Genomic DNA, 27,890 nt, shown 5'->3' on the forward strand with positions numbered 1-27,890 from the left:
GTTCAGTTCGACAGTGCGTACTTAATTCCTAGTGAAAGACATCCGGCAAAAGTAGACACCCAAACAAAAATACACACAGCCCTTTTATTAGGCTTCCTACAAACTGCAGGCACAGACACAATGGAACACCAGGGAGACTGCAAGCTCCGGGATGCAGCGCGGCCACCTGCACCTGCCGCTTTTCTATTGGGAGGCGCAGAGCAGCCTGGGCTTTGTAGTTCGTATATGGGCTCCCGGGATAGGTTGCTCTGGTGAGAGAGAGGCGGGGACGGATGTGTCACGTGGGACCGACTCCCGCCGCCGCGGCCGCCTTCGTCTTTCTCTGTCTCGACTGAGGTAGCCATCTTGCTCTTGCCGCGTGCTGGTGTTGGAGGACCCTCCTTGCTTCAGGTGAGACCCCCGGCGGTCCCGCCACTCCACGGCCTTAGGCCGCTGCGCACGATCTCCCCCCGCCCTTTTCTGCCGACACCCGTCAACTGCTGGGGCTGCCACTTCCGCTGTGGCGCGCCGAGTGGGGGCGGAGGCGGCTGGCTTGGCCTCTCGGTCACCGGCGGCGCAGCTGGGGGTCGGCACCTGAGGGAAGGTCCCCAGCACCACCGCTTTCTGTGGGCGAGCGGGCCTGCGCTGTTGCCGCCCAGATCCAGTCCCAGGAGGCAGGTGGTCCCCCGCCTCTGTCCTGTTATTCTTCATTATTCACAACAATAATGCTGTGAGCTTTATACAGCCTATCTGCTGTCATCTCGTTTGATCCTCCCACTAGACAGATAGAGAAACTGAGGCTAGCAGCCCCCGCCCCCGAGCGCTGGAGACCGAATTCCGTTGCAGCGCTCTTCACCTCGTAATGGCAGTGTTTGTTTAAAGTCTGCCACCCTCTCTGAGACATTGCTTTGCCCATTTTTATAGCCCTATCACACTGCCTGGTGCATAGTAGGCTGTCAGGAAGTTGATGATTGACCGACGGGCAGTGTTACACAGCTCGTGAATGGAGGTTTCAACTTCCGTTCCCACGTTCTTTCACTCTACCAGATCTGTCCCTTAGGGAATGGTAACAATAGTTACCAGTTTCTGAGTATCTGCTGTGAGCCATACCCTGTGCTTGATACCTTAATCTTTAACTCTTAAAACAACTCTGTGAAGTATGTGGTGTTACACTGTTTCTAATACGGAAGGGATAGAAGTTCAGAGAAGTAAAATACCGTTCTGAAGCCCTAAGTGGTGGAAACTTGTTCTGATTCCAAAGCCTGTGCCTCTCTTATTAGATAGAGTAACCCACAAAATAAAAAGTCAGGATTAAAGATTGAAATTATTTTATCTCTTTGTGAACATGGTGTATGTGAAAGTGCCCACCATAATGCTTGGACCTTAGGCACTCAATAAATGTTGATTATAACCTCATTATTTGCATCTTTTCGTGATTCCTTGAGGAAAGGGCTAAAAGATCCTAGGATCCCCAAGGAAGAACTCACTAATCATATGGCCTTAGGAAGTTACTTTTTCCTTTTGGGCCTAGGAAGTGACTTCTCCCTTCTGGGCCCTCATTTCCAAATCTATTAAATTGGGAGGGAGGTGAACTTTTATTTATTTATAATTTATACCCTGCTGCTGCTTGCAAGTATTTGAGATGGCCACATGTACAAGACAGAAATAATGCGTACAATAAAATGAAGGTTGATTGAGGAATAGGGAGTTAAAGCAGGTGATCTTTGAGGTCCGTTCCAAATTCTGAGCTTGAAATCTCTTCTCTCATAGACTGAGTCCAATCTAATTTCCTACTTGAATTCCATGCACCCCAACCTGCTGGTAGACAAAGGACCACTCTTCTTCCTCCCCTACCAACCTTGAGCTTCCAACCTCCCTAAAATGCTTTTTCTCTGAGGTACTCCTTGGGAACAAGTTTTCTGTTGTACTGATTATCTGGAATGGACTCTGTTCTTTCTTGTCTACACATTGATATAAAGAGTTAATTTTGTCCTTGCTTTGTTTCAAACAAGTCAGGACTCTATGTTGGCTTCCACCTCTTCTCTTGGGGATTGTTACTTCAAAATGCCGAAGAGTCCCAAAAGGTTTACCCTGTGTCTGGTTCTAATATTTTCACTTATCCCCTTTTTTTTGTAAAAAATTCCTTAGGCTCTTTGTTAGTTCACTACACCTTCGTGGCCACATTCCTTTGAGAGTAGTGAATATTGGTCCTTTTCTGTAGATATTGAATGTAGAGATTGGGATTTACATCAGCAGATTTAAGTCTGTGGCAGAGTTGAGATTGCCACACACCTAAGTCTCCTGATTTTGTACTCTAATCACACTCGCTCCTATGAAAGAGTGTTTTAGCTGCTTGAGCATTGTGATACAGTACTGAGTAAAGACTGAGAAATCATAAATTCTAAATATTATTTAGGAACTGGACTTTGGCCTTAAAGCAGAGAGATATACAGGTTAGTGCCTAAGTACAGTGTCAGAGTACAGAACGATTAGTACTTATATAATCTTTGATTCTCTTTCATCTCTGAAATGAAGAAAACAGTAGCTTTTTCATCTGAATGATGATTATAAAGAGTTCAGAGAATCAGCCAAAAAGTTTTGACAACACCCTTATCCTTTATAACCTCTCTCATATCTCAGTAATGATCTGTTGATCCAAGAACAAGTAAAACAAGACTTTTAACATTGGCTTTTATTTGTTTACATAGTGTGGAATGTTATGGCCCATTATAAACTGAAGAACTTTTTTCCTTAGTAGGAAAGGACTGACCAGAGTAGGATTCATGACTTTATAATGCTCTTAGAGTTTTCAAAATCAAGATTAGCCTTTAAAAGTTTATTTTTAAGAGTTTCCTCTTCCCCTCCTCCCCACAAAATTTAGCATCAATGTAGCAGAGATAGGTTTTTGTCAGATTGTGCAAGGAGGCATTCTACCTTATATGCAAGAATATCTTGACAAGTATGACATATTATATTAGTGCAAGGTATTGAATGAACTCCGTGGAAAGTGCTGCAGAAGCATTGAATGTCTGAAAATCTGGTTCTCTTTTCCTATTATTAACATACCACCTGACCTTGAATAGAGGACGTGACTACCTCACATCTTGACAGCTACACAGCCTATTGTTGTATTTTTTTCTTTGTCCAGATTTCTTTGCTTTTCTCTTTTTTCTTTCTTTTTTTTTTTTTTTGTCTTCTATTTATGGTTTAAAGAAATACAAAATGTGATTTGAGAGAAAAATGTTTACTTAAAGGTTGTGCTAATTTGGTAACAGCTCTCTGCTGTGAAAATCTTTGGGGGAAAAACTGACTTGCAGAGATTTCATAATTGGTTAGGTTTTATTGAATGCCAAAGTACTGAATCATGCTTTTAAGGAGGGATCTTCGAATAGGTAACTTTGAATCCCATTCTATTTTCTGTTTGTAAATTCAGCTCCCTCTTGGTATTATTTAATTTTGGATTTTTTACTGTCTGGCTTATGAAGCTAGGACAAGTTATTAATATTTTTAAGAATATAGACAATATGATTGTGGTGGTGATGCATATTACAGGTTCAGTGAACCAGAAGGTACTGTTGTATAAACAGTTATTTTGTTTTGGTAAATAAAACAGTGACTTTAACAAATTTATTTTTCCCCCCCTAGATTTACCAACAGCATGAATCAAGAAAAGTTAGCCAAACTTCAGGCTCAGGTCCGGATAGGGGGCAAGGTGAGTGTGGCATAAGAAAAACTGATAGGAGAATGTATTATTACCAGATAGTGTCATTATTTTGGATTTGTGGTCATTGAAAATCTAAAATCTTTTAAACAATCAAGATTAAACCACATTCCAATTTGAAAATAATTTGTCTAGATCTAAAATAGGTAATTAGAAGATCTCTCTCTCTGATGGTGCAATTGAAATAGCCACCTTTGAGTCTTCTTAACATCTGGTGGTTATATGAGATGAACAAGTTAACCAACCTTATTAAGCTTCCATTTTCGCATCTGCAAAACAAAAGTAATCCTATATAAGATGCTTCTAAAGATAGAGTAATATTTCTAAAACACCTAAAACGGTGTCTGGCACAGACTAAACACTTAATAAATGACAGCTATTATGTTAGACTCACCATCAGGGCATCCCAGATATTAAGGTTATCTTGACTGGATGCCCCTACTGCTTCAGTTAGGTGTACAATGGGGCATGCTTAAGTTGATGGTACATTGTTCATTGCTAGGTTTTCCTCCCAAATTCCTACCTGTTTGTCTATGTTGGTGAATATGAACATAAGCATTCTTTTCCCATGTACTTTGAAGCCTAAGGATGATCTAGTTCTGAACACTGAAAATCTTTGATTCCCTTCAGCTCCAGCCTCAGGCTCAAGGAGAATATTCTGCCTTTATCTCTGCCCAATACAATCTTTGTAAAAGGAAAAGCATGAATAGTATTTACCTCAGACCTAGGGAGGGGGAAGGTAGGACACTATGTAGCAGCCCCACTGTGTCATTTACTTTGATGATAACCACAGTTTCTGGGGATGGGGACAGGAGAGGGGGAAGGGGAGAAGCAACTAGTACTTTCTTCTTCTTTCATAGTGATACAGTTATATGACTCTGGAGTCATATTAACACATTCCTATAACCAAAGTACTAGTCACATTGTAGCAGCAAGTGTAATGTAATGTACCAATGCAAAAACTAGGAATATTCAAGAACCATAGAATATACCTGTAAGAACTTGATGCAGCACATCACTATTATATATTTTAAACCAGATAGTTGGCACATTCATTCAGCTGGTTTATTGAGAATGTACTGTGGGCCAAGCACACAGTACATAAATAAGTCAAGGTTTCCTGCTCTTGACACAGTTCAGCTTGGAAGAGAGACATACAATTCCACTACAGAATAGTAAATGTTAAAATGAAGTACAAGGTGCTCCAGCCTAGGAGAGATAAGGACATCATCACTGAGCTGAGATTTGAAGAATAAACAAGAACAGGTGCAAGGATAAGTGGGTAGGGTGAAGGGGGGGATTGTCGATCTCACGCATGCAAAGGCCCATAGGATGCTGAGACAACATGGTGCTTAATGGAACAGCTTGCTTTAGTTTGTTATAGCTAGAGTTTAGAGTAAATAATAGATAAAGTATGGTAGCAAATGAAACAACCAGGTAATTTAGGGTTAGATCATAGTTTTGTATGCCATACTAGGGAGATTCAGATTTTATCCTATAGGCAAGAGCAACAGTAAACTACTGTAGAATTTTAAGAAGGAAATAACAGTCATTTTAAAAGGTGGCTGCCAGCATTGTGGAAAATGAAATAAAACAAGTTTGGCATAGAGGAGAACAATCGAGAAGCTACTGCTATAGTATGTGGGACACAAATTCAGGGACTGGATATGACACAATTTAATGACCAATAGAATATGGGGGATGAACGGGTGAGAGGATTCTGGGATGACGTCCAAATTTCTGGTTTTAGAGCTACAAAACTTAGGAAATATAAGAAGAGTAGTTTGGAGGACTGATAAGCTTTTAGGCATATTGACTTTGAGGTGCGTGAGGATCATTTGAGTTGTATCCAGCAAGCAATTGAGCTATCCCTGAGTCAGGAACACATCATAAATAAATGGCCATCTATGTAAAGAGTCACTCTTAGTTCATCCTTTAACTGGATTTCATTACAACCTCTGCTGCTACCCACAGGACTCTCTTCTACTCCCACCAGAGTTGCTGAGACTGAGGCTCCTGCCTACTCTCTATAAGCCTGATTGCCTGAGTAATACTGCAGGAGCTACCCAGAGATTGAAACCTCCTTTCCTTTTTCTTTACTCCTGCCGGGTCTCAGAAAGATTTAGGCCTCAAGATATAGACTGCTCTTGGCAGTGTTTCAGCCCTGCTTTAGGTTACATTTTTTTAAATTGGCTCAGGAATTTAATTCATTGTTTTAAATAGTTTTTCAATGGAAAAAATGTATTTAGAGTTTCAAAGTATCCGTTTAGAAATGAACTTTTCTTATCTCAGTAAATAGTATAATTTTCAACCTATTTGCTCAGGTCAAAATTCTAAACATCATTCTAGGTTCCTTTTTTCCCCTCATATCCCATATCCAGTCCATCAGCAAGTCCTGTTGGTTCTTCTGACAGTCTGAGCTCTCACCACCTCCACTGCCACAACCCTCATTTCTCATCAGGACTGCTACAGTAGCTTCCTGATTGATTTCATTATAGTTCATTTTCCACAGCAACCTCAGTCATCTTTTAAAATCATAAATCAGATCCAGTCATTTTCATGCTTAAAACCTTCCAATGGCTTCCTATTGCAATTGGAATAAAGTCCAACTCCTGCCCATGGGATTCTAGGCCACATGATCTGGCCCTTACCGATCTTTCTGATTTCATTTTCCTCCTCCTTTCCCATTGTTTACTCTGCTTTAGCCATACTGGCCTACTTTCTCTAGAAATAAAAGGTTCACTCTTGTTTCATTCTGCTTGGATCACTCTTCCCCTAGGTCTTCCCATGGATCTCAGCTCATACGTCACCTCTTCAGAGGGGCCTTCCCTGAACATTGTAATAAAGTAGTGCTTTACCCCCATCTGATATTCTTGTCACTATGTTATTTTTTTTCTTAATACCCTTGTCCTATTTGAAATGATGTAATTTGTTTATATGTTTATTGACTTTTCCTTCACACTGTAATGTGTGCTCCTTGAAGTAAGAACTTGATCTTTTTCATTCCTGGGTTCTAGGACTCTAGAACACTCACATAATAGGCATTTGACTCTTTTTTTTTTTTTTTTTTTGGCGGTACGCGGGCCTCTCACTGTTGTGGCCTCTCCCGTTGCGGAGCACAGGCTCCGGACACGCAGGCTCAGCGGCCATGGCTCACGGGCCTAGCTGCTCTGCGGCATGTGGGATCTTCCCGGACCGGGGCATGAACCCATGTCCCCTGCATCGGCAGGCGGACTCTCAACCACTGTGCCACCAGGGAAGCCCTTTGACTCTTAATTATGTCATAATCTCCAAAGTTTCGGAATATCTTTAGACTTTATTGTCAGGGGGTGGTAGGCACTGTTAAAAAAAGCATTCCTTATAATGTTTGAAAGTTGATATAAAGCACACTAAATTATCTTGAAATTATAAATTTTTTTTATTAGAAACAATTTTTTTATTAGAAACATATTTTCTTGAAACAATGTTAAAATGATAAAGGCTGGATATTGGAAAGAGTAAGAACAATTGGCTAGAAACTGACCTTCAAAAATCTGAGTTAGGCTGACAGTCTTATTAATCATCTAATCATTCATTAGACTTCATTATGTCATTACTGTGTGTGGCACCACCTCACTATTGAGTCGAAGTTGGCAGTTTCTTGAGTGAATATTATGAATATTATGTTAGAATATTAGTTAGAATATTATGTAAAGGAAGACAAGTGATTGCAGTTGTCAAATGCATGGCATGCTAACACTTCTGTTTGGTTATCTTTCAGGGTACAGCGCGCAGAAAGAAGAAGGTGGTACATAGAACAGCTACAGCTGATGACAAAAAACTTCAGAGTTCTCTAAAAAAACTGGCTGTGAATAATATAGCTGGTATTGAAGAGGTATGGTCACTTAGTAAATTGTTATGTGGACAAGTAGCACATTCACAGATAATTAACCACACTTTCAAATGTAAAATATCGGCTTAGATGAATCCGGTATTGTCTTTCTGAAGGACTATAGCTATTGAATTTGCTTATTGTATAAATTGGATGATTGTCAAAAAAAATGATTTTAGTAGACAGTTAAGGGATTCATTATACTTTTCAGACTCAAAGTATTTGCATATATGTCAAAATTATGGAACCGCTCTTGAATTTTAATGTAGAATAAGATTTTTTTCTAATGACACAGAAATAAAGAAACCCAAAGATTTCTTCCAGTAGGATGAACTTTTTTCCCATACACAGTCTCTAAAAGCATTACCTCAGCCAAGCTCTAGCAATAGCTTTACATGAATTGGATTTCTTATTAGACCTCTTTCAAAAATTATTCATTGAATTTTTAAATTATTTTATTATATTTTGATAATACTACTTTTCTCAAATCTGAAACCAAAGATTGATGTTATTTCAAAAGGTACTCAAGAAAATTTATAATAACATCAACTGTTTGTCATTTGTTACCATCTAGACCTACTTCTACCTAATGATTCCATTTCTGATAGTAACCAATGTTAAAATTTTCACTGCCATCAGTTAGATTTCATTATGTCATTACTTCGTGTGGCACCACCTCACAATTTTTAGTAGATTATTAATGGACATGTGCTGTGAAACATAGATCAGAAACAATGTGGTGATGGGGATTACTATTAAAGAAATAGCAGAGTACCAAAAAAAAGGCAGTGAAATGGCAAAGTGCTACATATTCCTTCAACCATGCGTATGTGAATGAATGAACACATCGTTTAAATCTGCTTTGTACTTTCAAAGTCAATATACTGATAAAACAGGAAATGTGAGCCACATGTATCTTTTTTCCATTCAGCTTGATGTGGCTGTGCATTCTTACTCTGATAAATATTAGAACTTCATTTGCAAGTCTTGAAATTAAGCATTTAAAATGCTTTTTTTTTCTGAGCTATTGAAAGCTTTTATATATTTTCATTGACCTAAAATAATTTTCAGAGAGATCATTCTCTATCTGGGGTATATTTGAGAAAAAGCAAATTTAAGCCTCTCTTTAAAAATCACAGCTTGACAGCTGCATAGCCCAGGGAGATCAGCTCGGTGCTTTGTGACCACCTAGAGGGGTGGGATAGGGAGGGTGGGAGGGAGGGAGACTTAAGAGGGAGGGGATATGGGGATATATGTATAGTATAGCTGATTTGCTTTGTTATACAGCAGAAACTAACACAACATTGTAAAGCAATTATACTCCAATAAAGATGTTTAAAAAAAAATCACAGCTTGATTAAAAAAAAGAATAAGTTGTAATAATGGACATGAACTCTGATAATGTTAAGCCTAACCTACTTATAAGTGTTCAGGCAATCTTATATCTTTGCCTACCTTTCTACTCTCTGACTCCATGCCCACCCCTCCCCACCTCAACACTGTTGACATTTTGAACCAGATAATTCTTTACTGTGGGAACTGTCCTGTACATTGTAGGATGTTTGGCAGCATGCCTGGACTCTACCCACTAGATCCCCAGTTACAACAACCAAAAATGTCTCCAGACGTTATTGCATGTTCTCTGGGGGGCAAATCACCCTTGGTTGAAAACACTTCTTTAGAGAGAGGAAAAGATTGTATTTACACCTCCTTGAAGTATAGATTTTAACTGCATAATATTTCCAGGGGCATGCTTGTCTAAATGTTTGGTTTGTTCAAATTTGGAAGACTTTATGGTTCTTATAATTAATAAAACTTTTAGTGTTTTATAGTGAAATAAAAAGCCAGTCAGTTATCAGTCTTTGATCCCTTCAGAATATAATCAAACTAGTTATAATGGTGTGCTGAGGTCATGGTTTATTTGTCGTCGAAATTATAATAAATTTTTAATGGTAGTGAACATCTGCTGTATGCCAAGCATTTTGCTAGGCAGTGATTCATAAGATATTATTCATAGTCTCTGTCGTTTAGAGCTTAAAATCTAGTGTGGAAACTAATTAGACAGCTAGACAGATAAACAAATATATATTATCCATTTCAGCTTCACAGTGTCTCATGGTTGGTTGTTACTGGTTACAGATAAGAAAGCTGAGACTTAGAGAATCAGGTATCTGCCCAAGATCACATAGCTAGTAAGTGCTGAATTCCAGATTTGAACTAAGTATGTCAAAACCAGAGCTCATTTTATTCATTGATTTATCCTGCTTTGGTCTTTTTAGTTGTACTTTCTTATACTCACTATTGGCCTTTTCCTCTCCTCCTGCCCCTCCTTCCTCTCTGTTCTTCCAAACTCCCCCCAAAGAAAGGGACAGTACCTGCCTTATATCCTGTATTATCGAGCACCTGCCATGTTCAGTTCATTACTTAACATTATAGATAAAAGAAATCCCCATCAGTATTTCCAAGGACATTGCTTTTTCTACTTTTTCAGGTATTAATGTAGGTGTTATTTCCTCCCAGAAGCCTTCCTGGTAGCACACATACACATTTATGCAAAGAAGGGTTAGACGCCTTTCCTGTGTGCCTCCATAATGCCCTGTATTTAATTTTATTATAGCATGTATTAAACTATATTATTAATTCTTTTTTGTTGGTATTGCCAGTGCAGTTTTGTTTGGAGACACATATCTCCAAAACGTCACACAGAAAATTAATGGTACATAATAGGCATGTACATGCTCTTGTTGCACTCCCACCCCCGTGTGTGTGTGTGTGTGTGTGTGTGTGTGTGATGTCTTCCAACCCTCACAGACTAGTTGTACAGAGAAAATATGCATAAAGAAAATTAACACTGTAAGATAATAGCTGTAACATTCTGAATGTTTGAAACTAAAATGGGAAGGTTTGCTTTCTTCCTTTCCCTCTTTCTAAAATTGATTTTTTGAGAACCAAGATATTTGGTACTTTATATAACACTTTGCAGATCTAAAATAATTTCGTTTAGGCATATCTAGTGTACTGTATAATCTGGCTTGCCTCAAACATTATGTTTTGTGTTACTATAATTAAAGCAGAATTTTTTTCATTTTTTTTTAAAGAAAATTATGACACACGCTTGGTTTAAAACAACTTCTAGGAGGAAAAAAGAAACTACTACATTAAATGTATACATGAAAACGTGTGCAGTTTTCAGAAACATTAAGATATGAAAAAATATATACATCTTAGAATAGAAGAAACGATTATTTTACAATTTCGTTATTTTTAACTTGGGATGTTTTCAGCTTTTTTCAAAGTGCTGAACTCTGGAAGATACTATCTTTTTGGGTTTTGGCAGTTTAAGGAAAGCAGATAAAAACATTTGAAAAGAGAAGATACCATTACCATTGTTGTAAAGCAAAAATAATATTACTATGTTTTCTGTACTTTGACCTTCAAAACATCAAACCAATAGAAAGTACTTGGTTTGGTGGGTTGGAACAGAGAGATCAGAGTTGGGTTTCAAAAACTTATTGAATGCACTTTTGCTAAGTAAAATTTTATTTTATTTTATTTCATTTCATTTTTTTGCGGTACGCGGGCCTCTCACTGTTGTGGCCTCTCCCATTGCGGAGCATAGGCTCTGGACGCGCAGGCTTAGCGGCCATGGCTCACGGGCCCAACCGCTCTGCGGCATGTGGGATCTTCCCGGACCGGGGCACGAACCCGCGTCCCCCGCATCAGCAGGCAGACTCTCAACCACTGCGCCACCAGGGAAGCCCTGCCAAGTAAAATTTTAATCTTAGTTTCTAGGCTGTCAGTATCAGTAATTTTTTTCCCCTTCTAAAACTTAATTTATGTTCTCTTCAAATACTTAAAAACTAAAGGACTGTTTGAATTAAGAGAGGCTTCTCTGGACTTTTATGTGTTCCCTAGTTTGTTAATTTGGGGTAATAAATTCAATCATATGTAGATTTCTTTTACCTGTTACCAAAGACAGAAATCCAAAGCTGTCAAAAAGGGGCAGGGGAGGGCTTCCCTGGTGGCGCAGTGGTTGGGGGTCCGCCTGCCGATGCAGGGGACGCGGGTTCGTGCCCCGGTCCGGGAGGATCCCACATGACGCGGAGCGGCTGGGCCCGTGAGCCGTGGCCACTGAGCCTGTGCATCCGGAGCCTGTGCTCCGCAGCGGGAGAGGCCACAGCAGTGAGAGGCCCGCGTACCGCAAAAAAAAAAGGGCGGGGGGCAGGGGAGTGTCAGAGACTGTTTCATACAAAAAAGCCAAGTAAATACCGGGTTTTAGGAAGAAATTCCTATGTGAACTCTGAGAGTATAATCCAGAACTAAATTTCTGAAAATGTTTTATGTTCTCTGACATTTGAAGATATTTGGATGTGCTTCTTACTTGGTAATCTAGTTGACTGTAGTGACTGTGTTGTCACCTTTCTTCTCCTGATGATAACATGCATCTATCAAAAGTAGGATCTGGGGCTTCCCTGGTGGCGCAGTGGTTGAGAGTCCGCCTGCCGATGCAGGGAACACGGGTTCATGCCCCGGTCCGGGAAGATCCCACATGCCGCGGAGCGGCTGGGCCCGTGAGCCATGGCCTCTGAGCCTGTGCGTCCGGAGCCTGTGCTCCACAACGGGAGAGGCCACAACAGTGAGAGGCCTGCGTACCGCAAAAAAAAAAAAAAAAGGTAGAATCTGTTTCATTTCCCAGAGATAATTGATTTCATCAGATGTATTTAATAAGAAATGTCACCAAAAATCTGCTTCTCTGGTTCAGATGGTCTAGTTGTTTCAGAGTTTTACTATTATATTCAGAGGACAGCTTCTATCTTAACTAAGGTATGATTCTGTCTCCATGAAACCTTCCCTATCTTTCCAGGCATAATTCATCAACACTTTATCTGTACTTCCACTGCCCTTAGCTTAAATTGCTCTGCTATAATGTGTTTATTATTACAGCCTCATATTGTAGGGTATGATTACTTATTAACCAAGTAGTCTGTTTGCAGTAGATTGTAAGAATCTTGACAGTAGGAAGTGTGTTTATTCATCATTTATAATCTATAGCATGCTGACTCCCATGATGAGTTTGTTTGGGGCCTGTTAAGTTTAAGCAATACTGATTATTCTAGGTGGAATTGTTTTGCAAGAAGTTAGCCATAGAGAGCTGGCGCTCAGGAAAAAGCTTAGGGCTGGGAATTTAAATTTTGTAATTGTACACATAAGTTTTACTGTTTATATTTTCCTTTTCTTGGCTCTTATTTTTCTTGAACCAGTTATACAGAAGGAGAACCTAAAGTTATTTGTTGACCCTTACTGCGGTTCCTTCTTCCTCCAGCTAGAGCCTCAGGTGTCAATGGGTGTACAGCTCTTAGTACAGGAGAGTAAAAGAGAAACACTGTGTACCATTCAACTTATTATCACACAGCAGTCTTACATTCTTTAAATATCCTGCTTTTTTTGTTTTTTGGTTTTTTTTCCCCTGTTTTTGTGTGTGTGGTAAAATAAACATAACATAAAATTTGCCTTTTTTTTCCCTATGTGCAGAGCTTTTTTTTGGCTTTGTTGGTTCTTCGTTGCTGCACGTGGGCTTTCTCTAGTTGCAGCGAGCAGGGTCTCTTCATTGCGGTGTGCGGGCTTCTCACTACAGTGGCTTCTCTTGTTGCACAGCGCGGGCTCCAGGTGCATGGGCTTCGGTAGTTGTGGCTCGCAGGGTCTAGAGCACAGTCTTAGTAGTTGTGGCACACAGGCTTAGTTGCTCTGCAGCTTGTGGGATCTTCCCAGACCAGGAATCGGACCCATGTCCCCTGCATTGGCAGGCGGATTCTTAAACACTGCACCACCAGGGAAGTCCCAGATCTTTTTTTTTTTTAGCGATTTTTTAAAATTGAAGTATATATGGGACTACCCTGGCGGTCCAGTGGTTAGGACTCTGTGCTTCCACTGGTCGGGGAACTAAGATCCCACAAGCCGCGTGGCATGGCCAAAAAAAAAAATACAAGAAGTGTTCTGCCTACGTTTTCCTCTAAGAGTTTTATAGTATTTGGTCTTATGTTTAGGTCTTAAATCCATTTTGAGTTTATTTTTATATATGCTGTTAGAGAATGTTTTTATTTCATTCTTTTACATGTAACTGTCCAGTTTTCCGTGCACAAGTTATTGAAGAGACTGTCTTTTCTCCGTTGTATCTTGTCTCCTTTGTCATAGATTAATTGACCATAAATGCGTATCTTTATTTCTGGGCTTTCTGTTCTGTTCTGTTGATCTATGTGTCTGTTTCCATGCCAGTCTCATACTGTTTTATTGCTCTAGCTTTGTAATATAGTCTGAAATCAAGGAGCATGATTCCTCCAGCTCCATTCTTCTTTTTCAAGATCGTTTTGGCTTTTCAGGATCTTTTGTGTTTCCATACAAATTTTAAAATTTTTTGTTCCAATTCCATGAAAACTGCTATTGGTAATTTGATAGAGATTGCATTGAATCTGTAGATTGCCTTGGGTGGTATGGTCATTTTAACAATTATGATTCTTCCAATCCAAGAACATGGTATGTCTTTCTATCTGTTTTTTGTCATCTTCAGTTTCTTTCATCAGTGTCTTAATAATTTTCGGAGTACAGGTCTTTTGCCTCCCTAGGAAGGTCTCTATTCCTAGGTATTTTATTCTTTTTGATACAAAGGTAAGTGGGATTGTTTTATTAATTTCTCTTTCTGCTATTTTGATGTTAGTGTATAGAAATGCAGCAGATTTCTGTGCATTAATTTTGTATTCTGCAACTTTACCAAATTCATTGATGAGCTCTAGTAATTTTTTGGTGGCATGTTTAGGATTTTCTATGTATAGTATCATGTCATCTGAAAACAGTGACGGTTTTATTACTTCTTTTCTGATTTGGATTCTTTTTATTTCTTTTTCTTCTCTGATTGCTGTGGCTAGGACTTCCAAAACTATGCTGAATAAAAATGGTGATAGTGGGCATCCCTGTCTTGTTCCTGATCTTAGAGGAAATGCTTTCAGCTTTTCTCCATTGAGTATGATGTTAGCTGTGGGTTTGTCATATGTGGCCTTTATTATGTTGTGGTAAGTCCCCTCTATGCCCACATTCTGGAGAGTTTTCATCATAAATGGATGTTGAATTTTATCAGAAGCTTTTTTGGCATCTGTTGAGATGATCATATGCTTTTTTACTCTTCAGTTTGTTAATGTGGTGTATCACACTGATTGATTTGTGGATTCTGAAAAATCCTTTCATCCCTGGGATAAATCCTACTTGATCATGGTGTATGATCCTTTTAATGTATTGTTGGATTCAGGTGCTAGTATTTTGTTGACGATTTTTGCATCTAGGTTCATCATAGCGATATTGGCCTGTAATTTCCTTTTTTTGTGGTGTCTTTGTCTGGTTTTGGTATCAGGGTGATGGTGGCCTCATAGAATGAGTTCAGAAGTTTTCCTTCCTATGCAGTTTTTTGGAATAGTTTCAGAAGGATATGTTTTAACTCTTCTCTAAATGTTTGATAGAATTCACCTGTGAAGCCATCTGGTCCTGGACTTCAGTTTACTGGGAGTTTTTAAATTACTGATTCAATTTCAGTACTGGTAATTGGACTCTTCATATTGTCTATTTTTTCCTGGTTCAGTCTTGGGAGATTGTACCTTTCTAAGAATTTGTCCATTTCTTCTAGGTTGTCCATTTTATTGGCATATAGTTGCTTGTTGCCTCTTATGGCCCTTTGTGTTTCTGTGGTATTGGTTGTAACTTCTCCTTTTTCATTTCTGATTTTATTGATGTGAGCCCTCTTCCTTTTTTTCTTGCTGAGTCTGGCTAAAGGTTTATCAATTTTGTTTACCTTTTCAAAGAACCAGCTTTTAGTTTTATTGATCTTTTTTATTGTTTTCTTAGTCTCTATTTCATTTATTTCTGCTTAGATCTTGATGATTTCTTTCCTTCTGCTGCCTTTGGGTTTTGTTTGTTCTTCTTTCTCTAGTTGCTTTAGGTGTAACGTTAGGTCATTTATTTGAGATTTTTCTTGTTTCCTGAGGTAAGCTTGTATCTCTATGAACTTCCCTCTTAGAACTGCTTTTGCTGCATCACATAGGTTTTGGATTGTCATCTTTTCGTTTTCACTTGTATCAAGGTATTTTTTGATTTCCTCTTTGCTTTCTTCAGGGATCCATTGATTGTTTAGTAGCATATTGTTTAGCCACCATGTGTTTGTGTTTTTTTGCAGTTTTTTTCCTTGTAGTTGATTTCTAACCTCATACTGTTGTGTTTGGGAAAGATGCTTGATATGATTTCAGTTTTCTTAAATTTACCGAGGCTTGCTTTGTAGCCCAGCATGTGATCTGTCCTGGAGAATGTTCCATGTACACTTGAAAAGAATATGTATTCTGCTGCTTTCAGATGGAATGCTCTATACATATTAAGTCCATCTGGTCTAATGTGTCACTTAAGGCCTGTGTTTCCTTATTGACTTTCTGTCTGGATGGTCTGTCCATTGATGTAAGTGGGGCGTTAAAGTCCCCTACTATTATTGTGTTACTGTTGGTTTCTCTTTTATGTCTGTTAACGTTTGCCTTGTGTATTGAGGTGCTCTTATGTTGGGTACATATATATTTACAATTGTTATATCTTCTTGGATTGATCCTTTGATTGTTATGTAGTGTCCTTCTTGTCTCTTGTAACAGTCTTTATTTTAGAGTCTATTTTGTCTGACATAAGTATTGCTACTTCAGCTTTCTTTTGATTTTCATTGGTGTGGAGTACCTCACTTTCAGTCTGTATGGGTCTCTTGATCTGAAGGGAGTCTCTTGTAGGCAGCATATATATGGGTCCTGTTTTTGTATTCATTCAGCCAGTCTGTGTCTTTTGGTTGGAGCATTCAGTCCGTTTACATTTAAGGTAGTTATCAATATGTATGTTCCTATTGCCATTTTGTTAATTGTTTTGGATTTGTTTTTGCAGGTATTTTCTTCCCCTTCTTTTGTTCTCTTCTCTTGTGATTTGATGGCTATCTTTAGTGTTATGTTTGGATTCCTTTTTCTTTTTTGTGTGTATATCTTTTATAGATTTTTATTTTATGGTTACCATGAGCTTTTTATATAACAGTCTGTATATTCATGCTTGTTTTAAGTTGCTCATCTCTTAATTTCAAATGCATTTTAGATGCCCTGCATTTGTATTCTCCTACCCTCATGATTGTTGTTTTTGGTATTATATTTTATATCTAATTTTTTGTGTATCCCTTAACTGCTTATTGTATATACAGATGATTTCACTACTTTTGTTTTTTAAGCTCCCTACTAGCTTTGTGTGTGGATGATATCGTGCTTTATTGTATGTTTGCCTTTGCCAGCAAGCTTTTCCATTTTGTAATTCTCTTGTTTCTAGTTGTGACCTTTTCTTCTCTGCCTAGAGAAGTTCCTTCAACATTTGTTTTAAATCTGGTTTTGTGGTGCTGGATTCTTTTAGCTTTTGCTTGTCTGTAAAGCTTTTGATTTCTCCATCACATCTGAACCTCGAGAGCCTTGCTGAGTAGAGTATTCTTGGTTGTAGGTTTTTCTCTTTCATTGTTTTGAGTATATCATCTCTCCCTTCTGGCATGCAGTTTCTCCTGAAAATTCAGCTGATAGCCTTATGGGAGTTCCCTCGTATGTTATTTGATGCTATTCTCTTGTTGCTTTTTATATATATATATATATATATATATTTATTTATTTATTTATTTTTGGCTGTGTTGGGTCTTTGTTGCTGCCTGCGGGCTTTCTCTAGTCACAGTGAGCGGGGGCTATTCTTCGTTGTGGTGTGGGCTTCTCAGTGTGGTGGCTTCTCTTGTGGAACACAGGCTCTAGGCGCGCAGGCTTCAGTAGTTGTGGCTCATGGGCTCTAGAGTGCAGCCTCAGTAGTTGTGGCACACAGGCTTAGTTGTTCTGTGGCATGTAGGATCTTCCCAGAACAGGACTCGAACCCGTGTCCCCTGCATTGGCGGGCGGATTCTTAACCACTGCGCCACGAGGGAAGCTCCCTCTTGTTGCTTTTAATACTCTCTCTTCATCTTTAATTTTTGTCTTTTTTTTTTTTTTTTTGTGGTACGCGGGCCTCCTGTTGCGGAGCACAGGCTCTGGACGCGCAGGCTCAGCAGCCATGGCTCATGGGCCTAGCCGCTCCGCGGCATGTGGGCTCTTCCCAGACCAGGGCACGAACCCGTGTCCCCTGCATCGGCAGGCGGACTCTCAACCACTGCACCACCAGGGAAGCCCTAATTTTTGTCATTTTGATTACAGTATGTCTTAGTCTGTTCCTCTCTGGTTAATCCTGTATGGGAATGTCTGCTTCCTGGACTCGGGTGACTTTCCTTTCCCAGGTTAGGGAAGTTTTCAGCTATTATCTCTTCAAATATTTTGTCAGGACCTTTCTTTCTCTCTTCTCCTTCTGGGACCCCTATAATCTTACTATTAGTGTACTTGATGTTGTCCCAGAGATCTCTTAAACTGTCTTCATTTCTTCTCATTCTTTTTTCTGTTCAGTGGCAGTTATTTCCACTAGTCTGCCTTGCAACTCACTGATCCATTCTTCTGCCTCATTTAGTCTGCTATTGATTTCTTCTAGTGTATTTTTCATTTCAGTTATTGTCTTCTTCGATTCTGTTTGGTGGTTCTTTATATTTTCTAATTCTAAACTTCTCATTTCTCGCTCTGTGCATCCCTTCTCTCCTGAGTTCTTTGATCATTTTTACAACCATTACCCTGAACTCTTTTTTTGGGTAGACTGCTTATCCTCACGTCACTTAGTTCTTCTGGGATTTTACGTTGTTTAGTTCTTCTGGAATTTTACATCAGTTCTTCATTGTCTGAAACATATTCCTCTGATGTCTCATTTTATCTAAATTGCTATTTGTGTTTTTATGTATGTAGTAGGTTAATTATGTTTCTCGAGCTTGGAGAAGTGGCCCTCTGTAGGAGACGTCATGTGCGTCCCAGCAGTGCACTCTTCTCTCATCACCCAAGGGTCAGAGGCCAGCTGGTCCCAGGGTAGTATCTGGCCTGTGTTTGCAGACTTGGTCTGCAGGCTGCAGAATTGTAGTGTTCTTGCTTCTGGTGTCTGCCCCCCAGTGGGCGAGGCTGGTCTAGAGACTTATGCAGGTTTCCGGGCGGGAGGGGCCAGTGCCTGCCCACTTGTGCGTGGAGTGGGGTCTTGGCCATCTGGTGGGCAGGGACATGTCTAGAGGTGGCTTTGGGCTTAGGAAGTCTTTAGGCAGCATGTCTGCTGGTGGATGGGGCTGTGTTCATGCCTAGTTAGTTGTTTGGCCTGAGGCCTCCCGGTCCTGGAGCCTACAGGCTGTTGGGTGGGGCCAGGTCTTGGTGCCAAGATGTCAGCCTCCAGGAGAGCTCATGCAGATGAATGCTCCCTGATATGCCCACTGCTAGTGTCTGTGTCCCCAGGGTGAGGCATAGCTACTCCCCAACCCCTACCCCGCCTACCCAGGAGACTATCTCAGACCAGCAGGTTGGTCTGACCCAGGCGCCTATCAGATTACTGCTTTTGCCCTTAGTCATGATGCACATGAGATTTTGTGTGCACCTTTTAAGAGTGAAGTCTCTGTTCCCCCCAATCCTGTGGAGCTCCTGCAATAAAGCCCTGCTGGCCTTCAAAGCCAAATGGTCTAGGGGCTCTTCAGGGGGCCCAGTGTGGGGCTCAGAACCCTCACTTCTGTAGGAGAACCTCTATAATATAATTACTCTCCAGTCGCCCACCCAGTGGGTATGGGATTTGATTATATCTCAAATGTGCCCCTCCTACATGTCTCGTTGTGGTTCCTTTTTTATGTCTTTAGTTACAGAAGATCTTTTCTGGTGGGTTCCAGTCTTTTTTATCAATGGTTGTTCTGTAGTTAGTTATGATGTTGCTTGTGAGAGGAAATGAGCTTAGGGGTCTTTCTACTCTGCTGTCTCGGCCTCTCTCGGTTCCCAATTTCCCCTTCTTTCTTTTTTTTTTCCTAGAGAATTCTCTTTTTTTTAATATTTATTTATTTGTCTTTTATTTTTGGCTGCATCGGATCTTTGTTGCGGCATGTGGGATCTTCATTGTGGCACGCAGGATCTTTTGTTGCGACACACGGGCTCTTCATTGAGGCTCACGGGCTTCTATCTAGTTGTAGTGTGTGGGTTTTCTCTCTCTAATTGTGGTGTGTGGACTCTATAGTTGTGGCGCATGGGCTCCAGAGCACGTGGGCTCTGTAGTTTGTGGCACACATGCTCCGTAGCTGTGGCATGCGGGCTTAGTTGCCCGCGGCATGTGGAATCTTAGTTCCCCAACCAGGGATCGAACCCATGTCCCCTGTGTTGGAAGGCAGATTCTTTACCACTGGACCACCAGGGAAGTCCCTTCCCTTCTTTCTTCTAGAGATGATTTCACCTGTTATTCTGCTTCCTCTCCATCATCATTTCACTGATACTCTGCAGCATTTGCCAAGACTTTCCTTAAAATTCTATGCTTTGCTTCTTGTCCTTTCTCCTACTTCATTGTATCCTTATTTCCTTTGCTGTCTCCTTTTGTTTTCCATCCCACTAAAACTATTATTTCCTCAAAATTTTGTCACTAGCATTCTTTATTTGCTCCATTAATAGTTCTCAGAATTGGTCTTGGGACCACTTTCTTCAGAACCATATAGGTTGCTTTTAAAAGTTCAGACTCATTGATCCACCAGAGAACTCCAGAATTAGATTCTCATTTTAGCCAATTTTAAGTGTACAATTCAGTGGCATTAATTACACTCACAATGTTATGCAACCACCACCATCATCTATTTCCAAATTTTTCATCATCCCAAATAGAAACTCTGTACCCATTAAGCAATAACTCCCCATTCCCCTTTCCCCCAGCTTCTGATAATCTCTTACTTTCTGTCTCTGGATTTGCCTGCTGTAGATATTTCATGTAAGTCGAATCATGTAATAGTTGTCCTTTCATGTCTGGCTTACTTCACTTAGCATATTTTCAAGGTTCATCCATGTTTAGCATGTACCAGAACTTCACTCCTTTTATAGCTGACTAATATTCCATTCTATGGGTAATACCACATTTTATCCATTTGTTTATTGATGAACATCTTTTGTTTTTAAAATAGCTTCCACCCCTCCCCCATAAAAATACATTGTCATCATAGAAAGTTAAGGGTATGCAGAAAATATGAAAAAGATATTAGCATTCAGTCATAACTCCACTACAAAGAAATAACTACTATTAGTCTTATATTTCTTTCCTATCTTTATATGCATATATATTTAGTATATCTGAGACTACAGTTAGATGTACAATTTGGAATCCTTCCTTTTCCAAATAGTATTATATTATAAAAATTGTTTCATGTCATTAAAAAATTCTTCTTAATTGTCAGTCTAAATGTCTACATGTATTCCAATATATGACCATACCATAATTTAACATTCTTTATTTATTATGCATTATAATGCTTTGATAGTAAAGACTCACATGTTGGACTTTTATATACATAAATATTTATCTTCATCTCCAAGTTCCTTAAGACAGATTCTTGGAAATACAGTTGCTGACTGAAAGATCATGAACATTTTTAGAACTCTTCATCCATATTGCCAAATTGATTTTCAGAAAGGACATGCCGTTTTATGCTATCTACAGCATAGCTACAGAGAATCCATCTCATCAGACTCCTGCCACCAGAGCATAAGAGAAAATGATCCCGGCATATCATATAGTCTAATAATGTCTGTTAGCTTTCACTTATATTAGTAATAATGGGTTATGCTTCATACTAGCCTTTAGATATAAGCAGGTGCTGAGCTTAAAAGGATTGAATGTGAAAGATACTGACTTATGGGAGTGTGTGCAAAGGCCATAATCCTCAAAATCTGACATCCCTTAGCCTTACACAATCCAGACACTTACGTGTCTTATTCTTAAAATGTCTGTTATTTCACCCCATTAAAATATAGCAGGAAGGCAATAAAAGATTAATTTCCTAATAAACATTTAAGTGCCACTACATACAGGAAGGAGTAGCAATAAAACTTGATTTTAAGACAGTTATGAACTGCAGCTAACTGGCCTAGTGGGGACTTTGAAACAAACAAACAAAAATTACATAGCATAAGAATTTAAACCCCCTCTCTGAACTGAGAGGGCAGTTAGTTGCCGGCAAGAGCTGTGGAGTCAATCATAGCTTTGTAAGCCTCCTTATAGCCATGAAAACTTATTGCTGTGTAGGAATAAAGTGAGCATCAGCTTTACCAGCTAGAAGGCTGCTATAGTTAATATATGTGCCCTACTCAAAGGCCAGCAAGGGCAGGGGTTGTTAAGGTTTTGATAAGTAGCGTAATTGGGGCACCCAGCAGTTGCCCGGAATGACCTAAAATAGCCCTCAATTCTATAGAGCAGTTGGGCTGATTCTGAAAGGGCAGAACAATAGGAAAAGTCAGGCCAAAAATACAGCCCAGGAGGTTCTGGGTGTCTTCATTGGGGGCACTACTGGTGCTATTTCTAAACCTTAATATGACCCTTCATCTAGCATTTGGGGAAGTGAGATCTGACAGCATCCATGATTTTAGAATAAGTTTTATAGGAGGTGTCCCTTCAGCAAATTTGAGTGACTATTAGGTGCTGACAATTGGGATACTGTATCTCGTAAGGCAATGAATGGCCTCTGATCTCAAGGAGTTCACCTTCTAGTAAGGTCAAAGATTACAAACACAATTATACTACAAGATAATTCTATATAATATCAGTTTCCATGAAGTGCAGAAGGTGAATAAACCACCTTAAGTTTTCACAGAAAAAGAAGCATTTGACCCAGGTCTTGGATAAATGGGAACTTACAATGTGGAGAAGCAGAAAAGGGTTCTAAACAGTGAAAACAGCATATGTAAGTGCACTACGCATGAGAGGACAAAGTATTTTCTGGTAACTACAAGACATGTCAGTATTAATTAGAGCAAAAAATAAGAGCAAGGGCATCTGGAGTTTTGGACTGGGGTCAAAAAAATGCCTCTTCGGGACTTCCCTGGTGGCACAGTGGTTAAGAATCTGGCTGCCAATGCAGGGGATACGGGTTCGAGCCCTGGGCCAGGATGATCCCACATGCCGCGGAGCAGCTAAGCCCGTGTGCCACAACTACTGAGCCTGAGTCTAGAGCCCTTGAGCCACAACTACTGAAACCCATGTGCCTAGAGCCCGTGCTCTGCAACGAAGGGTAGCCCCCGCTCGCCGCAACTAGAGAAAGCTCACGTGGCAATGAAGACCCAACGCAGCCAAAAATAAAAAATTTAAAAAAATTTTTAAATGCCTCTTCCTCCATAACTCAAGTAGCATTCTTTACCTGAGCTACCTGTTAAGTGGAAAAAACACTGACATAAATGGGATGCTTGATCGATTGAAAGAGGGACCTGAGTGCTGTTGTAGTAGCTAGTTTAATAGTCTTTGTTTATTTCTCTGCTCCTTGTTATTATACTGTATATAGATTGTATGATTTACGTAGACCAAACAGCAGTAAAATCACTGGGGGGAAGTGAAGTCTTCATATGAAATGCATACAATTTGCTTTGTGAATTTAACAAATTCCTTATCCCTCTTTTTGCCTCTAAGAGTTGGGAAGTGTCTAACTGATCTTGCTCAGCCCAACAATTAATCCTTTGATAGTTCTAATAGCCTGTATCTAGGAGCCTGAGATAACCATGTCATTTGCTCAGTAGAGGGGAAGGAATGTTAGATAGAAATAAAATATTCTGGCCTTTTTAACTTCTAGAATTTCATTCTCTCTATTCTAAAACTAAACTCTCCACCCGATTCTGGACCTTTCTGTTCATGAAGCTACATCTTTTATACAACCCCATTTAAAACAACGATTAATAAATTTATTTGTATTTCACAGTCTGGGATGGCATTCATATTGCTTTTCACACCAAACTCAAACAACATATTTTAAACTACAAAGACCTACATCAGGCTGTAAAATATGACTTAACATTTAGCCTTTGGAAAAGAAGGTTGAACAGAAGGAAAATTCATGAATTTATTTATTGTTTTTTGCCCCATGTTAGCCTCTTATTTTGCTGCCGGTAAGGTATATATTATCCATATATCAGCTGTTATTTAGCTTACATTCTGAGATAAATATTTCTCTGACAAGCTTTTATGGTGCCACAGAATTGAATTTTTATAGGCAAATAAGTGTTTTAAGAATGAGAATGACATCATAGGAAGGAAACTAAACAAAGTTGGGAAATCCAGGTTCAAGTTCTGGGTTTGCACATAACCAGCTATTTGTCCTTGGGTATGTTGCTTAACCAAGAGCTCTTGTCTTTAGTATTTATTTCTTTAACAAGAGATTTGAACTAGAAGACCTCTCAATTCACCAAATATATGGCCTGACTTTTTTGGAACAATATTGATTTCAAATCTCTTGTGACTTCAATGTTTGTAAGTAAAAAATATCTCATATTACAATGTTTGAGGCTCTTTTCACACCTGGAAGTATTATAGAAATCCTTTATTAAATAAAGTGATTTGGTCTTGGTTTGGAAAATATAGTCCTACCATATCTTTATTCTTTTCCCATATTAAAATTATGTGATTCTAGGATAGATCCAGAGCAGCATCCCATTTCATATCTACTATGCCACTGCCTTCTCAAGCCATTCCTCTCCTATATTTTCAGCCATTTTTCCATTTAACTTTTCTACTTAAACAGTAATTATCTTCAGAAGTACATAGTTTATCTTTTTCTAAAGTTAATGTAAATTATTTTTAACTTGTGATGATTTTTGTTCAGGACAGCTAGATTGAATGCTTACTCTGTGTAATATTTGTGGGGTTTAGTTACAATTTTCTAGGGGATTTGCCTTTATTTTCTCTGTGTTCCAGGTCTTGCCTGAAATTTAGAAGCCCCTTTCTTCCCCTTCCTTTCTGGTGCTGTCTATCAGTGGTGGTGATCACCTCTGAGGAAGAAAAGCCCACTTGCACTGACCATGGAGAACACTCAGCATCTCTGCTTGATTGTGACAAGGGCAGTTTTTGGATGGATCATGAAATGCTTCTAAAGTAGCCAAGAGTTAACTTTCGTAACCTTTTTATATAATAAGCATGTTACCACCAAGGTAACTTACCCAGTGAAATCAACTACATAGTGGAATCACATTATTTACACATTTAACTTATATGCAAATACAACTCTACTAAAACACAGAGTGAGAGAGAAAAATAACATTTCACACAGTGCATGCACATTCAGCCTTCCTTTTCAGTGAGTCCTAGGCAATGAATGAAATTAAATCTGAAACAGTCAGTTCATATTGGTGAAAGCTATAGAGAGAATGTGAGGATGGTTTTAAAGGTCTCCTAGTAATTGATAAATGTTCAGATGGCCAGGCGACTGGGTGGGAGAACTTCCTTGTCATTTACAAGGGTTTTTGAAGGTTGTTGAGAAGCTACACTTAAAAATCAGAGAAACTGACAAAATCCTCTACAAAGAAAGACATGAAGAGAACAAGTTGAAACTTTTGTAAATTTACTAAGTATTCAAAGGAGTGAAACACCTGATTGATTAAATTTCTGAGTGTTCTTTATGGGTTTTCAGTGGTTATTTTTACCATACACTATTACCCCCTTACAACCTGTCCCATAAGTAAGTTGCTGACTATTGTACAGATACAATAGTATCTATTGATTTAGTTTGCTAGTATAAATTAAGATAATGGGTAATTTCATTATGAAGCCAATTCGTGGCTGATAACTCCATTTTTTAAAAATGTGGGCATGAACTTCTTCCTCGCAGTAGAAATCTTTGAATTTAAAATCTAGATTCTAGGAATTCCCTGGTCCAGTGGTTAGGACTTAGTGCTTTCACTGCCATGTGCCTAGGTTTGATCCCTGGTCGGGGACCTAAGATCCCACAAGCCATGTGGCGTGGCCAGTAATAATAATAATAATAATAATTTTAGATTCTATAATAAAATGACTATTTCTTGACCATCCTAGTAATTTATGCCATGTACATTATTTTACTTTGTCACTAGGGTTTTTTTCCACCAAAATCCACGGCTTACATAATTACTACATTGGGATTGCATAACTAACTACCAAGTAAAAATCAGTAATTGGATAAAATGTTCTCTAAAACATTTTTAAAGTTGTACCAAATATGTGAAATACATTTTTTTCTGTGATCACACAGGTGAACATGATTAAAGATGATGGGACAGTTATTCATTTCAACAATCCCAAAGTCCAAGCTTCCCTTTCTGCTAACACCTTTGCGATTACTGGCCATGCTGAAGCCAAACCAATCACAGAAATGCTTCCTGGAATATTAAGTCAGCTTGGTGCTGACAGCTTAACAAGTCTTAGGAAGTTAGCTGAACAGTTCCCTCGGCAAGGTAGGTATTTCAATTTAGTACCTCTTTCCCTCCTCACCTTACTTAACCTAATGATTTAAAAGGTGTGTCCATTTTATGCTAGAAGGATTTGCCTGTACATAAATTTTACTTTTTATAATATTGTATGCTTCATAAATTTTTGAGTTTGTTCCTTTAATAATTATGCAGTGTAGCATGTAGAATATTCAGATACATTTTGGTAGTAATATAGAGTGTTGGGAGGTAATTACCTAAAAGGAAAGTGCCAGGATCTGCAGGCCACATTTTATAAACAGTTGATTTGGTATTCACTTCTGACTAATGACAACAAGACGATAATGTTATCACAGAACTATATTTTCATTGAATATTGTTGATTGTGCTATAGATGCAGCAACCATAAGTTCTGAGTGTCCAAGATAGTTCTGATTTCAAATGTGTCTTGTCATCCCTAAAACATCAGAGCCTATTAGTTCAGTGCTAATACTACAAAACTAGATAGTTTTACACCAAAAGAGATGGAAAAAATCTTGAATGTTGATTTTTTATTTGGAGAATATGGAATTTGGAGAATTAATTAACTATAATGTCTTTATTTAAACTCACCTAAATTATTCCACTTTGCATGTAAGTTTTACCTTCACTACCCATTGAAATTGCCAACCATATTTAGTGTATATCTAATGAAGTTAAACTTTTATTAATTTTAGTATCAAGTAAAAAAATATGGCATTTAGATTAGGCAATATTTAGCTTTTTCTGAACAACTATGTAAGATTTGTTTCCAGAACTATGTAGACAGGAAAAAAGGATAAACATTACAAGTGTTTGGTAAGGGTCTTTGTTCTCAATGGCTAATTTTAAAATAAACTTTTTGTAGTGTTGGATAGCAAAACACCAAAACCAGAAGACATTGATGAGGAGGATGATGATGTTCCAGGTAGGTGACATTTCTTCAGTTTTAAGATTTTTAGCATCCTGTTTATCTCATTTAATTCATTGCATGATCATTTTTCAGTTTTTTGTTAATGGTGAGCTTGTGAATTTAAATGGATTCACAACGATGTGCATACGATCTAATGAAACAGGATAAAAGCCCTCCCGTTCAGAACTTAGAAATTGTCACACAAAGCTCTGCTGCATTTATTAAATTGGAATCTGCCTTTATTAAATTGGAATCATTGTGATTATAAATTTGCATAGTTATTGTTACAACATTTCTGTAGGAATTATGATTGACATATGAAATGAGATGCTAGTCACCTTAGTTTGCATAGGCAAAAGAAGACTAACATTTCCTTAAGGTTTTTGTTTTAAGCAAATAAATGAAGCATTATTAGTGAAATGCCACCAATTCATTTCTGCCTCTTATATGTTTTCAGGCTAATTCTAGTAGCAACAATTTTGTTTTTGTTAGGCTAGAAGTTAGTAATTGCATTTTTACTTCTTTGTCTTTTTGTGTATCTTTAACTTATTTACTTTTTTTTCAGATCTCGTAGAAAATTTTGATGAGGCATCAAAGAATGAAGCTAACTAAAATTTTTTCTGGTTTTTGGAAGCTGGCATGGACTAGATTTAACAAATCAGCTATGTGGTTCCAAAGTTTTACAGACACGGAGAACATCAGCTGTTACTAGTTCAGTAATATAAATATTTTGTATATTAATAATGCTGTTTGTTCAGCATTTTTCGATCATTTGATTTTGCATTTTGCACTTCCTCCCAGGATCTATTCTTTTGGTCAAAATACGAAGTGTTGGTGCAGTTTGAGGGTGTTTTGGGTTTTGATTCTTGTTTTTTTTGTTTTGTTTTTTGTTGGGGTATTTTTAGTGTGTGTATGTGTATGTATGTGTGTGGGTATGTGTGTATACAGTGGAGAGCAAATTGGAAAACAGTTTTATTTATCCTCCTCCTTACCCCAGTAGAAATAAAACAAATCTTTACATTT

At 38.7% G+C, this 27,890-nt stretch overlaps 1 protein-coding gene across 4 annotated transcripts; it reads left to right on the forward strand.

Annotated features, from left to right (window-relative positions):
* The first annotated feature begins 261 nt into the window (after positions 1-261).
* BTF3L4 (basic transcription factor 3 like 4) lies at positions 262-27,890 on the forward strand. 4 transcript variants are annotated; one of them, XM_067726150.1, is made up of 6 exons: positions 262-390; positions 3,625-3,691; positions 7,461-7,574; positions 25,762-25,963; positions 26,823-26,882; positions 27,433-27,890. In XM_067726150.1, exons 2-6 carry the CDS (start codon positions 3,638-3,640, stop codon positions 27,477-27,479), a joined length of 477 nt encoding a protein of 158 aa, XP_067582251.1. In that variant the 5' UTR covers positions 262-390; positions 3,625-3,637; the 3' UTR covers positions 27,480-27,890. The 4 variants fall into 4 exon arrangements, with proteins under 4 accessions (XP_067582251.1, XP_067582250.1, XP_067582252.1 ...); XM_067726149.1 differs by having other exon boundaries at positions 270-336; XM_067726151.1 differs by lacking the exon at positions 3,625-3,691 and having other exon boundaries at positions 372-390.

The sequence above is a fragment of the Pseudorca crassidens genome, chromosome 2 (genome assembly GCF_039906515.1).
Source record: "Pseudorca crassidens isolate mPseCra1 chromosome 2, mPseCra1.hap1, whole genome shotgun sequence".
Classification (NCBI taxonomy): domain Eukaryota; kingdom Metazoa; phylum Chordata; class Mammalia; order Artiodactyla; family Delphinidae; genus Pseudorca; species Pseudorca crassidens.